This window comes from Pelobates fuscus, chromosome 1 (assembly GCF_036172605.1).
Source record: "Pelobates fuscus isolate aPelFus1 chromosome 1, aPelFus1.pri, whole genome shotgun sequence".
Classification (NCBI taxonomy): Eukaryota; Metazoa; Chordata; class Amphibia; order Anura; family Pelobatidae; genus Pelobates; species Pelobates fuscus.
In genome coordinates this window covers 301,583,918-301,598,056 of record NC_086317.1, presented here as the reverse complement: position 1 = coordinate 301,598,056, position 14,139 = coordinate 301,583,918, and the positions used below count along the sequence as shown (strand labels likewise).

At 39.7% G+C, this 14,139-nt stretch overlaps 1 protein-coding gene across 2 annotated transcripts in view; it reads left to right on the top strand.

Annotated features, from left to right (window-relative positions):
• SH3RF3 (SH3 domain containing ring finger 3) overlaps positions 1 to 14,139 on the top strand; it is a 495,467-nt gene that overhangs the window by 398,446 nt on the left and 82,882 nt on the right. For both annotated transcript variants that reach the window (XM_063458008.1, XM_063458017.1), the window contains one exon: positions 283 to 395. In XM_063458008.1, the coding sequence (XP_063314078.1) occupies positions 283 to 395 (113 nt within the window). The remainder of the gene's footprint in view (positions 1 to 282; positions 396 to 14,139) is intronic.

Genomic DNA, 14,139 nt, shown 5'->3' with positions numbered 1-14,139 from the left:
TCAATTTGATATTTCCTTCTTTTTTACTACAGGGCACTATTTTAACCTCTAAATGTATTTTCTATATTTTATTATATTCATTATTTCCACACTTCAACATTTATCCATTTATGTTTCAGGATTCTTTATTAACAGAGCGATATCAAGCTGTATGCTCCAAATGTTTTTTTGGGCTAGGTCAGAAGCATAAGCATTTCTTCAGGAGAAAAGAATAAATGATATGTCTATAAAGAAGGAGCTAATCCTACACTAAAACATGTTGTGTCTGTTTTCTTCTCGTAGGATTCATCCACATTTGGATCTGTTTCTGCGGCCGGGGCGACTGGTCCGAAAGCAAGCACACTTATTGGAGAGCAACAAACAGCATCGCCAAAGGTTCAACTGCCCCTAAACATGTAAGTAATGATATCTGTTATTTTTGTACATTAGTTTGTCTTTACTGTAAACAAACTACATTTCATCATTTTATTAGGAGATGGAAAATTAAATAGTGTTTTAGTTACCTAAGTCTTACTTTCATAGTGGGAATTAACATGCATTTACAAGTGCTGGAAGCTGTGATAAAAATGTGAAATCATAACTGCATTTACTGCTTCTTATTGAGAGTAAAAAATATGCTCCAAAAGACCGACTATTGATCCAGTAATACATACATGCAAACAATATAAACTATGAAATTAAATGATTTGCAACATCTACAGTGAGTTTCCTTACACTGGCCTAACACTGTTATTCGGTACAGTGTGAATAGTGGGGAATCAAAATTAATTTAAAGTGAATTTCAAATGTTAGGCCAAAATCTCCAAATCAACTATAATTTTAGTTTAACTATTTTGACACAAACATGTATTCCTGACCTATTGTGTTAAAACCACCATTTAGCCCTCCTGACCCCCTTTGACACCCTAAATATAGTAACATCTTACTTTTATTCAAGTCTGCAGCTATTGGCTCTGCCCCTGATCTGCCTGCTTGGCTGACATCATCAGAAGTAATTATCTATGCCAGTAACAATTCTTTCCCATATGATTGGCTGACATTTTAAGGAGGCAGATCGGGGGCAGAGCAAGCACAAGCTAAACACAACACTGGCCAATCAGCATATCCTTATAGATATGCAGCTAATCAATGCATCTCTATGAGAAAAGTTCAGTGTATCCATACTACCATTTATAGTGTCCAGTATTTAACAAACCATGTATTGGCACCATCCCCCAAGATCCTTTGGTTTGTGACAAAACTAATCTGTGGGATGTGCATACTGGCACCATACATATTATTACAGACTGTAGTTAATGGTGCTAAGAGTGCTTTTTCGCATCTTTCATGGGATTTGCATAATAAGGCTTGCAAAAAGGAATTTAGAGAAAACAATAGAATTTTGTAAAAGAAAATGAATTGTAATGAACGTTTTTCCTCTCATGTCACTAAACAATAGAAATTCAAATTAACCTTTACTAATTACAGCATAGAACAGCATGTCTGTTATCATAGTTCATCTTATAAGGTAATGTTGGTTTGTAAAGTTCTATAAAGACTATTGATATCCACTGTATAAATTAGTTGCCCACATCAGTATTTGAGAGGTTGCCAAATTTAGCCAGGATTTAGGAGCGAGACGAATATGTAAGGAGTCAAGCTTGGTATCACAAAGGAGTGGAAATTGATACAATGCACTGATGAATTGATGGGCTCACCCAATCAACACCAACACATCCAAACCTACATCACCCAAATGCCCCATGTAGATAGAAACATACATATACATGAAAATAGCTTTAGTTATAGTTTATATGGAAAGGAGTCATTAGTCAGCAAAGCAGCAGGACCTGGGATTGGGTACCATGAAAGTGTAAGCACCTACAATGGCATTAAACATAACTAAAATGATTGAAAAATTTGCAAATTCTGGCAAAACTGTAGCAGAAAATGAGAATAGATGGGATGAGTTCAAATGAGTGAAAGATACTCAGAAATTATATGAAATATGAGGCCAGCCAAAACTAAAATAAGGTAAAATTAAAGGGGTAATGTTGTGCTTAGTAAATAATGTCATTTAGTTTAATATCATGAAGTGCATTTGCTTTCCAGTGACTTGAGGCTCTTCTTATGGGTGGCTGAGGGAAACTGGTATCTATATAATTGGATTTGTAAGTGAAGGACTACCAGTATATTAATTGGAATAAACACATGCAATGCATATGTTAACCCCATAAGGACTGAGCCAAATGTACACATTGTGATCAAAACAAAATGTAAACAAAAACTTGAATTTGCGCTATATGTCTGTTTAACCCCTTAACGATGAGTGACGGACAAGGTCCATCACTCAGGGGAAACCCTTAACGACGAGTGACAGACCTCATCCGTCACGTGGTAAAATTAACCCCAGATCGCTGCAATCGCGGGCAGACCGGGAGCACCGGATCAGGCTGTCCCAGCACATGTGCCCGCTCTGACAACATTTTTCAGTTTTTTTCACCCAGGAATGGCCCAGGAAGTAGAATTTCCCCCGTGATGGCATACCATTTGCAAAAGTAGACAACCCAAGGTATTGCAAATGGGGTATGTCCAGTCTTTTTTAGTAGCCACTTGGTCACAAACACTGGCCAAAGTTAGTGTTAATATTTGTTTGTGTATGAAAAATGCAAAAAAAAAATAATTTGAACGCCAATTTTGGCCAGTGTTTGTGACTAAGTGGCTACTAATAAAGACTCGACATACCCCATTTACAATAGCCTGGGTTGTCTACTATTGCACATAGTATGCCATCATGGGGGTAATTCTCATTCCTGGGCTACCATACGGTCTCAAAGTCAACGTAACCAATCTGGTGAATTTCAATGTGAAAAAACTGAAACGCAAGCCTTATATTTGATTATATTAATTATTATATTTGATTAATATTAAATTACACTTAGACCGTGTATGTGTATTTATGTATGTGTATGTGTATATATACATATACATACACAAATATATATATATATGATCTAAGTATATATAATTTAATTTTAAAGTGTTTTCATTTTTTTTTTCAGGCAGCAGGGGGAGTACCTGTCATTACAGGCACTCCCCCTGCTGGCACTGCCTTGGAGGGCTATGCCGTCCATGTGATCGTGAGGTCCTTGCAAGGACCTCACGATCACATGGCCCAGGGGGGCCGAAATGGATGGAGGGGGACTCCCTGGGCTGCCAGGTGAGTCCCTACAACCGCAATCGCCAGCATGGGATCGCCGGCAACGGGGTAAGTAGAAAGGACGGCGGGGACGTGCTATGGCGCCCCCGGCGTTTAGAGCCGGGTCCCCAAGGACAGAATAGCACGCCCGCCGTCCTTAAGGGGTTAACATATTTCATAATACTAATAGTGGAAAGGTACAGGTAAATGTGTACTAGATATAAGCTTTACACAAGCCATGTTATCCAATAAAGTCAGAATTCTAAATTAATATTGAATTTAAAATCAAAATAGCCGACTGGAGAAATTCAACTATGCTTTTAGTTTGGCTACTCTGACTTTAAATTTTCAATTCACTTTTAATTTACTTTTAATTCTCACTTTAGTAAGTAACCGTGATAGAGTTTTAAACCATGTCATTCTTTTAAATACAGCTATAGTTACCATAATGGGATAGAAACACAGTTCCTCTTATTTTGTTTAAATCATTTTAAGATTGTTCATGTTCTATTTTGAGTCCTGTTAGAGCTTGGTTTAAATGGTATGAGATTTGTATTTCCGGGAAATTATTCAATTCATACCTGCATTATTGCCAAATGGCTATTTTCGCTGTCTCACATTCCAGTTACAGACAAAAAATATGCAATTCGAACTTATTCTCCCTTCAGTAAAAAACATTATGTACAGTATTGTATTGAACATTTTTCATAATCATTTTACATTTTAATATCATGCAATATAGTATCATCTTTAAGTAGTGATAATGAGGTTGCAATTGGAAAAGGTTATTATGTTACTATACTTTAGTGTTTCCAGACTTTGCTTATTACTATCGGTTCTTTTAAAAAAACAAAACAAAACAAAAAACGTTGATTAAAGGGTCTGTCCATGCACCATAACAGTACCTCTTATTGAAGTGATTTTGTTGCTTGGAAGCAGCATCTTTTGATGAACCAGAGGTTAACCATTCCACCATCTAAGTTCTTGTATGCAAGTCAGTAAGGGGTTATTTTGTTGGCATGCTTTACATAACAATATTTTGATGAGCAAATGGGCAATATGTGATACATCAGATTACATCAGATTACAGGGAATATAGTAGGGACAATGTGCTTGAAAATTAGCAGAAAATAAAAAAAATTGCAGAAAATGGAATGACAAATGCTGGGCATATGAATAGAGCAATAATTACTTCAAAAATAGAACGACTATTTCTACCCCAACTTGGCCCTTGTCAAAGTCAATCTTTTCGGTTGCCAATTACTCCTGCTTCCAACACATGACATTCAAGGACTGAATGTTTGCTTGCTACCTAATATATCCCACTCCTTGACAGGTGCCATTTTAACATTATAATTAATTATATTCACTTCACCTGACAGTGGTTTTAATATTAGGGCTGATCAGTGTACGCTACACTCCTACAGTTTATCTCTCCTTCATCAAAGATACATTTTACAACTCCATCTTCATCACCTGCTCTTGTGATGCTTCCTCTTTCATGTCTTTAATTTTCCCCACTGGTGGGTATCCCTTTGTGTTCAATCTTTCATCTGCTAATAAGGCATATAAAGTCACCAGTTATAATTGTTATGGTGCCGCTAGCAGTTTGACCAAAAGTGTGGGTTCCTGTGACACGCATGGTTCCCAACAACATATTGCTAAAGCAGATGTTTGGGTGGCATCCATTGGAAGAGCACATCAGCTGATAAACTTAGTCTACCACTGCCATACAACTGTAGATTAAATTGATAATGGTAATACAGCCTCCACATAAGCCTTCTGTCAAACAGGGGCTGGTCCAGTGCAGTGGCGTACATACCGGGGTTGCAGGGGTCGTGGCTGCGACCGGGCCCGGCCCACCAGGGGGCCCGGTCGCCCTGCGACCCAGGTATGTATGTCACTGGGCCAGCCTCTTCTCCTGGGGGGCCCAGGAGCCGGCCACCTCAGGGCCCCCCGAGGCTAGCCCTGCTGTCACCCAGATGGCGGGCGCGCGAGGGAGCACTCTCCCCTGAGTGCTTCCTCTTCAGCTCCCTCGCGCACCGCACTGATGCCGGAGCCGGAAGATGACATTATCTTCCGGCACCGGCATCCCTACGCGGCGCGCGAGGGAGCTGAAGAGGAAGCACTCAGGGGAGAGTGCTCCCTCGCGCGCCCGCCAGCCGGGTGACAACACCACTGGACCCCAGGGAATCCCCTCAGCTCTCCCACAGGCAAGGAGGCTGGGGGGACTAAATAAAAAAAAAAACTAGTGTGTGTGTGTTAGTGTGTGTGTGTGAGTGTATGTTAGTGTGTGTGTGTATGTTAGTGAGTGTGTTAGTGTTAGAGTGTGTGTGTGTTAGTGTTAGAGTGTGTTTGTATTAGTGTGTGTGTTAGTGTGTGTGTGTTAGTGTTAGAGTGTGTGTGTTAGTGTTAGAGTGTGTGTTAGTGTTAGAGTATGTGTGTGTGTGTGTAAGTGTTAGAGTGTGTGTTAGTGTGTGTGTGTGTGTCTGTTACTGAGTATGTTTGTGTGCGGCTGTTAGTGAGTGTGTGTCTGTCAGTGAGTGTGTATGTATGTATGTCTGTCACTGAGTGTGTGTCTGTCAGTAAATGTGTGCGTCTGTTCATGAGAGTGTGTGTGTGTGTCTTAAGCACTTACCTTTCTCCAGCGCCGGACTCCCTTAGCGCTGGGGATCTCACCGCCCCGATCCGCCTCTCAGCTCCGAATGCGCATGCGTGGCAAGAGCCACACGCGCATTCAAACCGTCCATAGGAAAGCATTGAGTAATGCTTTCCTATGGACGTTCAGCGTCTTCTCACTGTGATTTTCACAGTGAGAATCGCAGAAAATCCTCTAGCGGCTGTCAATGAGACAGCCACTAGAGGCTGGATTAACCCTCAGTGAAACATAGCAGTTTCTCTTAAACTGCTATGTTTTCAGCTGCAGGGTTAAAACTAGAGAGACCTGGCACCCAGACCACTTCATTGAGCTGATGTGATCTGGGTGTCTGTAGTGGTCCTTTAAGTGTATGTGTTTATGCATGCACTGGCGTACATACCGCGGTCGCACGGGTCGCAGCCCTGCGACCAGGTGCCCGCCGCCATGTGTTGCGGCCCCAGCCCGTGCAGAGTAAGTGCGCGCGGGGGGGGGGCCCATGGATCAGTTTTCGCACCGGGGCCCCATGGGTTGTGTGTATGCCACTGGTCCAGTGGATTCTTGGGAAGCACCTTTTATGGTGAAACACCCTAACCACTACCCAGAATATAGAAAAAGCTCCGACAGCCTTCTAGCATCATAACCACTGCAATGGCGTATGGAGTTATGGTGCTTAGACAGCCCTTTTAACTTCTTTCTGTCTCAGCTTCCCCTTGTTGTTAGACTCACCAGTTTCTAATTATCTGTATTGAAATGCTTATATTAACACTCTGAGCAAACAATTTTTACTTTAAATAGAACGCACTTTACTTTTACTTTTGTGTCTGCATTTGACACAAATAATTGTGTTACTTTAAGGTTACTGGAGCAGGGCTCTCACCATTCAGTGCTGTTTGTTAAATTTGTTTTGTAGCGATTACATTGTACAGCACTGCAGTCTGCAGACTGTGGCCTTGGTTTAATATGTTGGATATGCTTTGCAAATAATCACAATCTGTTAGAAAAACTTGACAAATAATTTATCTACAGAAGTCATTAAAGGGCCACATTAAAGGGACACCATAGGCACAAAAACAACTTTATGTTTGTGAACCAGTTTTGATGTACAGATCATGCCCCTGCAGTCTCACTACTCAAGTATCTGCCCTTTAGGAGTTAAATCACTTTTGCTTCTGTTTATGCATCCCTAGCCACACCTTTCCTGGCTGTGACTCACACAGCCTGCATAAAAAAAAATGGTCTAATTTTCACTCAGATGTAAAATTTTCTTAGACGTTTTTATCTCCTGCTCTGTAAATTGAACTTTAACCACATAGAGGAGGCTCCCGCATGGTCTTGCAGGCTATTAAAAGAGCAGTATATAAAGAATTCTAAATTAAACAGAATATGCAATAAAGGAAGTTTAAACATTAGATGTCTCCTTACAGGAAATGTTTGGGAAGGCTGTGCAAGTTACATGCCAGGAGGTGTGTCAATGGCTGTATAAACAAGTTGATTTAACTCCGATATGATAGAGAGTTAAGCGGTGAGAAACAGGGGCATAATTTATACACCAACACTGCTTCATTAAGTTAAAGTTGTTTTGGTGACTATAGTGTCCATCTAAACTCTATGTGAATATTTGTAGATAAATAATTTGAAAAGTTTTTCTGACATATTGTGATCATTTGAAAAGCCCTTATCGTGGCCTGGGCACTTTATATCTAGTACTAGTAATACACTGTAATGATTTAAAATTAGTCATTTTATTAAGATATTGAAAGGCAGTATTAATGTAAAGTTGAAAATAGTATCGGCTTACCACGGATATACTTTTTTTCATTAATCCTGAATTTGTGTTCTCTTGATTCTAATTAGCCTTTTCTAATATTGGATTAAATAAAGTAACTTTATTGGATGTTTTATATGTAGTCCTCTCCTTTTCCAGGGACCAAAAGAAGTTTGTCAATTAACTGGTGTTCCCTTATTATTTGTGTAACAATGAAGCAAGTAAAAGGTCTAGAATTAATGTCAAATGTGGCATTTGCGTTTAGAAGTTGTTGCAATAACCTTTCAATTTGAGTTACCAAACAGCTGTTAATGCAGATAAAATAGGCCATCATTAGGCTGGAATTTTTTTTTAAAGAAACCCTCAAAGACATAGCTTAAATATTAAAAATGACTAAATCAACTATTCAAACAAGAACACATTGGTGAACTCAGCAACTCCAAAGGGCCTGTATGACCATGAAAGACTGTGGTGGATTATCATGGAATACTTTACTTTGTGATATAATACTCTCACATCTTGCCATATTATGAACACTGTTCAGGCAATGATTAAAAGAAGAAGACAGGAAAAAAAACAGAGGGTTCACCACAATGTGCAAACCAAGTCTTAAGAATAGGAAGGCCAGATTCATCTTTGGCAAAACACAGATAACAAGACCTGCCCATCCCTTTCTGCTTATCAAGCTCTTAAGATATTTTTTGCAGAGAACACAGCGTAACGCATCAAGGCGTAAATGGTGCTACACTCTGGGAAGCGGACACATGCTTAATTTGCGGCCATTTCATATGCATTGGATCCCACAGGAAAAAAACTTGTGGAATTAAGTCAGGAAATCTCCACAATGGAGACACAGCATAAGTGCAATCTTTCCAACAACGTTTTTCTGTGTCTCATGACTGCTCGCAGGGAACTGAAGGCTTTAATCACCTAGAAAATGTATAATACATTTATTAAGTCTCAGTGTTTTCTCTACAAGTATTTTAACAAATGCAGCAGACTGTTTTTGCGCATCCCTGTATAACATTTGCCTGTCATTTCAAATAGGCTCACCCCCATCTATTCGAGACAAAGTCTTCTAGTACTTTCGTACCTACATATCCTAAGCAATTTTGATTTAGGATGTTCAAATACTAGAGCAGAAACTATACAAGAGAAACTAAGGAAAATATTAAAACCACTATGGTCAAGTTATATGCAAGGTATCACTTCTGGTCCTCGAATCAGAAGATTGGAGCACCTTGGTCTTTGTTTGTATATGCTTAACTTTTTATTGCTTTTAATAAATTAATAATTGCCAAACATTTAACATAATCTGGTGGACAGCAACTTCAGATCTGCTTCTGTTTCCAAGAAGAGCTGTGTCCTAGACATGTGCAATTTGTTTAGTTCCGAATGTCAATTCGGACATTTGGATACTTCCGAATGTCCGAATAGCTGAATTGGCGAATTGCCGAAGTTCCAAATTGCCGAAGTTCCGAAATTGCTGAATTTCCGAAGTGCTGAAGTTGCCGAAGTGCCGAAGATCCGAAGCACAGAATTGCCGAAGTACTAATAAACCCAGTGGAAGAATGAAGAATGTTACAATTTATACCAGTTTTAAAAACAAAGTATACAAACATAGCCAGGATTCAGCTGTAAGCATCTGCAACATTTACAACAATCAAGTAACACATTCATATAAAATGTAAGTTACTTAGCCAGTCAATGGATGGGAATGAGTAAGTAGATAGTAGATAACTCCCTAATTCCAATGGTATTATGGAGTTATGTACTAAAAGACTGAAAGACCTAAATTGGTCTTTCAGCCAAATTTACTAATACTAAGTAAAGATTACCTGCCTGTGGCTGCTCACTGTAAAAAAAAAACACAGGATAGGTCCCCCCCCTTGAAGTAATTTAGGTCCCCCCTCCCTTATTTTACTTTAGGGCCCCCACCTGCCACTCAGTGGTGGAGACCGGAGGGGAGGACAATAGGTCCCCCCCATTTTTCAGATTTTGGGCCCCCACCCGCCGCTTAGGGTGGGGGCTGGGGGGGGGGGCAATAGGTCCTCCCTTCAGGTTAGAAGCCCCCATTAGCATGACACGGGTGGGTGCTCGGGAGGGGGGACACGGTGTTTGTTTGTTTTTTGTTTTTTTTTACAGTGAGCAGCCACAGGCTGCTCACTGTTTAATAGATATGCCCCTACTTGCGGTATAGCGAGTAGGGGCAGAATTGACTAATACTAAGTAATTTTTACTTAGTATTAGTACATTTGGCTGAAATACCAATTTAGGTCTTTCAGCCTTTTGGTAGATAGCTCCATAACACCTTGGGAATTAGGGAGTTATCTATTAAGCGGCTGCAAGACAACATCTGAAGTCCCTAAATTCCAAAATGCCGAAGTTCAGGAATTCTGAAGTTCCGAAATGTTGAAGTGTCGAAGTGCCGAAGTTCCGAAGTGCCGTACCGAACCGAAGTTCCAAATTGCCAAAGTCCCAAATTTTGGAATGCCGAACCAAAACGAATATTTTCCCCATGCACATCCCTACTGTGTCCCCCTATAGAGACACACAGGCTCTAGGGAAGGTGAGCAGGAGATGTATATATGTTTATGCACTAGTCACCTATATATTGCTATACATCACTAGAAGCTATTGCTTCTGTTTCTTTTGTTTCCCATCTTGAGCACACTTGGACAAAACCTGAAGATGGTCATTGTCATCTGCCTATGTGATATGAGCCTGTCCTATCTGGCTCTATATCATTTGAATGTGTAGCATATAATCCTACATACACACTTAATAACTGAATATACTACACCAGTGATGGCGAACCTATGGCATGCGTGCCACAGGTGGCACACCGGGCACTCTCTGTGGGCACGCGGCCATAGGTCGCCAGGAGAGGGGGCCGCTGGCTGTCTGCTGAGTAGGCACCTGCCTGCCCGAAACGGGCTTAATTTGATCTATTTATGTCATTATTTAAAATTTGTATCATTGTACTCTCTGTTGTGTTCTTCTTTTAAAACAAAGTTGTTAATTCGTTCGGACAACTGTACGAGTTGTTTTTTCTGAACTTAAACCTCAGTATTCAGGTTTAATTGCCGTGTTGGCACTTTGAGGAAAAAAAAGTTGGCATGTATTGCGGTTTGGGCACTCAGGCTCAAAAAGGTTCGCCATCACTGTACTACACTATACACTTTTCCTTTTTTTTTTGGTCTAGTTTCAGCTGTGTACCATACCCTTTATTGTATAATGGTAAGTGTATCCTCTTAGCACTACACTAGATGCACTTTGTTCTTCTGACGACTGCCCTCATCGAGGCATCTCTATATTACATCAGCTGCTGATAGAGACTGAACCTTTACCTCACCCCTCATTTAATAAAAAAATGGGAGGTTGCATTAGGTTGTGATTTCTATGAGCAGGGGGCAAAGATGTCCATTCTTGCCTCTCCAAAAAATGTTAAGCTCCTTTCAGGGTGGTATAAAACTTACCAATTGCTGAATGCTATTTCCTGAAGTCATTGCTGGCAGTATGGTCTGGACTGGTTCATATTGTCTTTTGGATAACCTACTCCCTGTTTGCCCTGCTGCTATTTTGCTACATCACACTAAGCTGCCATTGTCAGTTTATAAGAAGTCTGTCGTGAAATATATCCTTAATGTCCTTGATACCTGCCCTCTGGCTGTGCACTGTCATTCCAAAAACAGTTGTGCTATGAATGGCTATGATTGAGATAGAGGATCTTACTGCTTCACTATACGAGCAATATGACAAATATTTTGCCATCTGGCACCCTGGTTTGGGTTTTTCAAGCTGCAATCTTAAGATTACATCCTGGTGACCTGAGTACTGATTCTTCCTTCCTATTCCATTCCAAACCATGTTTCTTTGCCTACTCCGTTCCCCTGTCTTTTCTCTTCACCTCTTTCTGTCCTCTTCTAGTTTTTCTCTTTCTTTCTTTAATTATTTGATTTAATTATTCTTCTACCTGTTGGAAAATCTTCTTTGCACAGATGAAACTGATCAACATGTACCAGAATAAAGGCAAGAGATGATTTTGGAGAATGACATGCCTCTGAAACATACCACTTCATCGGGTGGAGGCACTGTCACTCAATGGTCATGTATTACTGCCAGTAGAAATGGGCCACTAATGTTTATTGTTGATGTGACTGATGACAGAAAGAGCAGGATGAATTCTGATGTTTATATGGCTATCATATCTTCTCAGATTCAGCCAAATGCTGCAAAACTGTCAGTATTTCACTGTATAGATGGACAGTGATATTCTTCAATGGGTGAATTTCCTGATCTCAACTCAATGAAACATGCCTTTCATTTACTCAAAACAAAACTCAAATCAGTTCAACCCACAAACAAGTGGTGACTTTAGACAGCTGCAGTAAAGTCATTGCAAAGCATCATTATTGAGCAAAGTGAGATTTGTTTAATATCGAGTTAAAGTAGATTGCTTTGAAACATGTAGATGGTTGTAACAGTAATCCTAAAGGTTTATGAGCCATACAATGCCAGTAGCCCTACAATCCCTGGTGTTTCAGTTATTTAAGAAAGCTATATGTTAAAGCATTACCCTACCAGAAGGCGACATGCTATGTTAAATATGATGTCCATGGGTTTCAGTTTTCAGAAAGCCATTTACTGCACAGAATTTTCAACACATGATTGCTTTATTTAAAATCCATTGTGGCATACAGAACCAATATTATGGAAATTGTGTCAGCGTCCAAATACCTATGGACCTAACCAGACTCTCCAATACCTACTACTCTTTAGAGCTGAGCAGTTGGTGAGATTCAATGCCATTGTCACAAATCACTATTTGCATTATCATAAGTCTATTAATTGTAATTCTGTTAGTCTTTGCTAAAGAGAGAATCGTCAGGCACATTTACACAGCAGAGAAGTCAGCAGACTCATCATCCCACCCAATTCCAATAACGTTATTATTATACTACAAGTAGGGATAATGGGTTGGGATATGGTGACTTATTCTTTATCACACAGCAGTAGGGAAGGCTGATATCCATGGGTGTCCTCACTTCTTTTTAGTCCAATGTATTAATAAAACTGAGTTATAGAACAGACTGTGATTGAAAACCTGCAGAAAAACACAAGCGTAAAGCAAATCGGCCAAATCAGAGCCAGACTAAACAAACAATCAACCAAGGTGACAAGATTGATTTCTGGATTAAGTCATTCTCCACTGAGTAACTCATTCAATAAAGTAAACTAATCAAAAACACACACATACATGCACAGTTCCAAATAGATTTATAACAGTATGTGTTTTAGCATAATGAGGATTTTTGTAATATCGTTTTTAACATTAACATTATATAACATGGCATAGTATCAAATTTCATGGTATAGTAAAGTAAAGTAAAACATACATCTGCTGATGATGTGAGAGAGCCAGTCTGTTTGCACACTGGAGTTAGCAGTGAATAGAGATGTGAGTTATACCTGAATCTTAATCTCTCACTCATTGACTCCTCCATCTACAGTTCTTGGCTGATGAAGCAACAGTCCTTATGGCACTGGTGTGCTTTTGTGCTTGTATAATAGTACAAAATGGAGGTATTATAAAAGATACCATGAAATGCTCCATATATTTTTAGATTTTATCAAATTATCCTTGTGGCCTCATTATTACAAGTGTGTGAAATAAGGACACACTTGTTGAATACCAATTGTTGTACATGATTCTCCAGTAAAAAGGACTGGTTTTACATGTCAGGTGTCTGTAAGAAAATAATTCCAAGGCGCCCCCTGCTCCCCCCTCCCAAAAAAGTACAGTGAGTTTAATGTATTTATTATGCATTGGCATAGAAACTCTAAAAAAAAAATAATCAAATTTAACAGAATATGCATATATACATACTTTTATTGCAAATACAAGCATGGAAGGACCTCACTTAGAAGGTTCCCAAGAAAAATATTTCTGCTAGTTTGGTTTAACTATTAAATGTGAGACATGGCTATAAAATACAGGCTAAATAAGTGCAAAGATAAGACAAAGTGCAGACATCTGTATGAAGGGTGGTGGGAATACGTATATACAAAAAATTAAGGAAAGAGTGGGGTCATCCAGAAGATCCTGTGTTCAGTAGACATGTGCGATTAATTTCTTTCCGAATGTACATTCGTATGAATTTCATGCCATTTGGATTCTTACGAATGTCCGAAGTGCTGAAGTCCCAAAGTGCCGAAGTTTCGAATTGATGAAGTTCGGTAGTTCGGAAGTGCCGAAGCTCCGAAGTGATTAGTATTTATAAAAAGTGGCAAAACAAGAGAGAGGGAGGGAAAATTACGTGAATGATGACAGGAATCTTGACCAATAAGCTAATTCCTTTTGTGCAATGACGTTATATCCTGTACGCGTCACATCGTGGCTGTCAGTGGACCCTGAAGGACATGCAGGAGCACAGTAAGTACTTTGCTCCCTCACCGCCTGGTATGGGATGTTTGTCCCATGCCATCTCGCGCAGTCTCTTCTGTGCATTACTGCATTGGACAAACATCCTTAGCCAATTATTATATAGGATATAA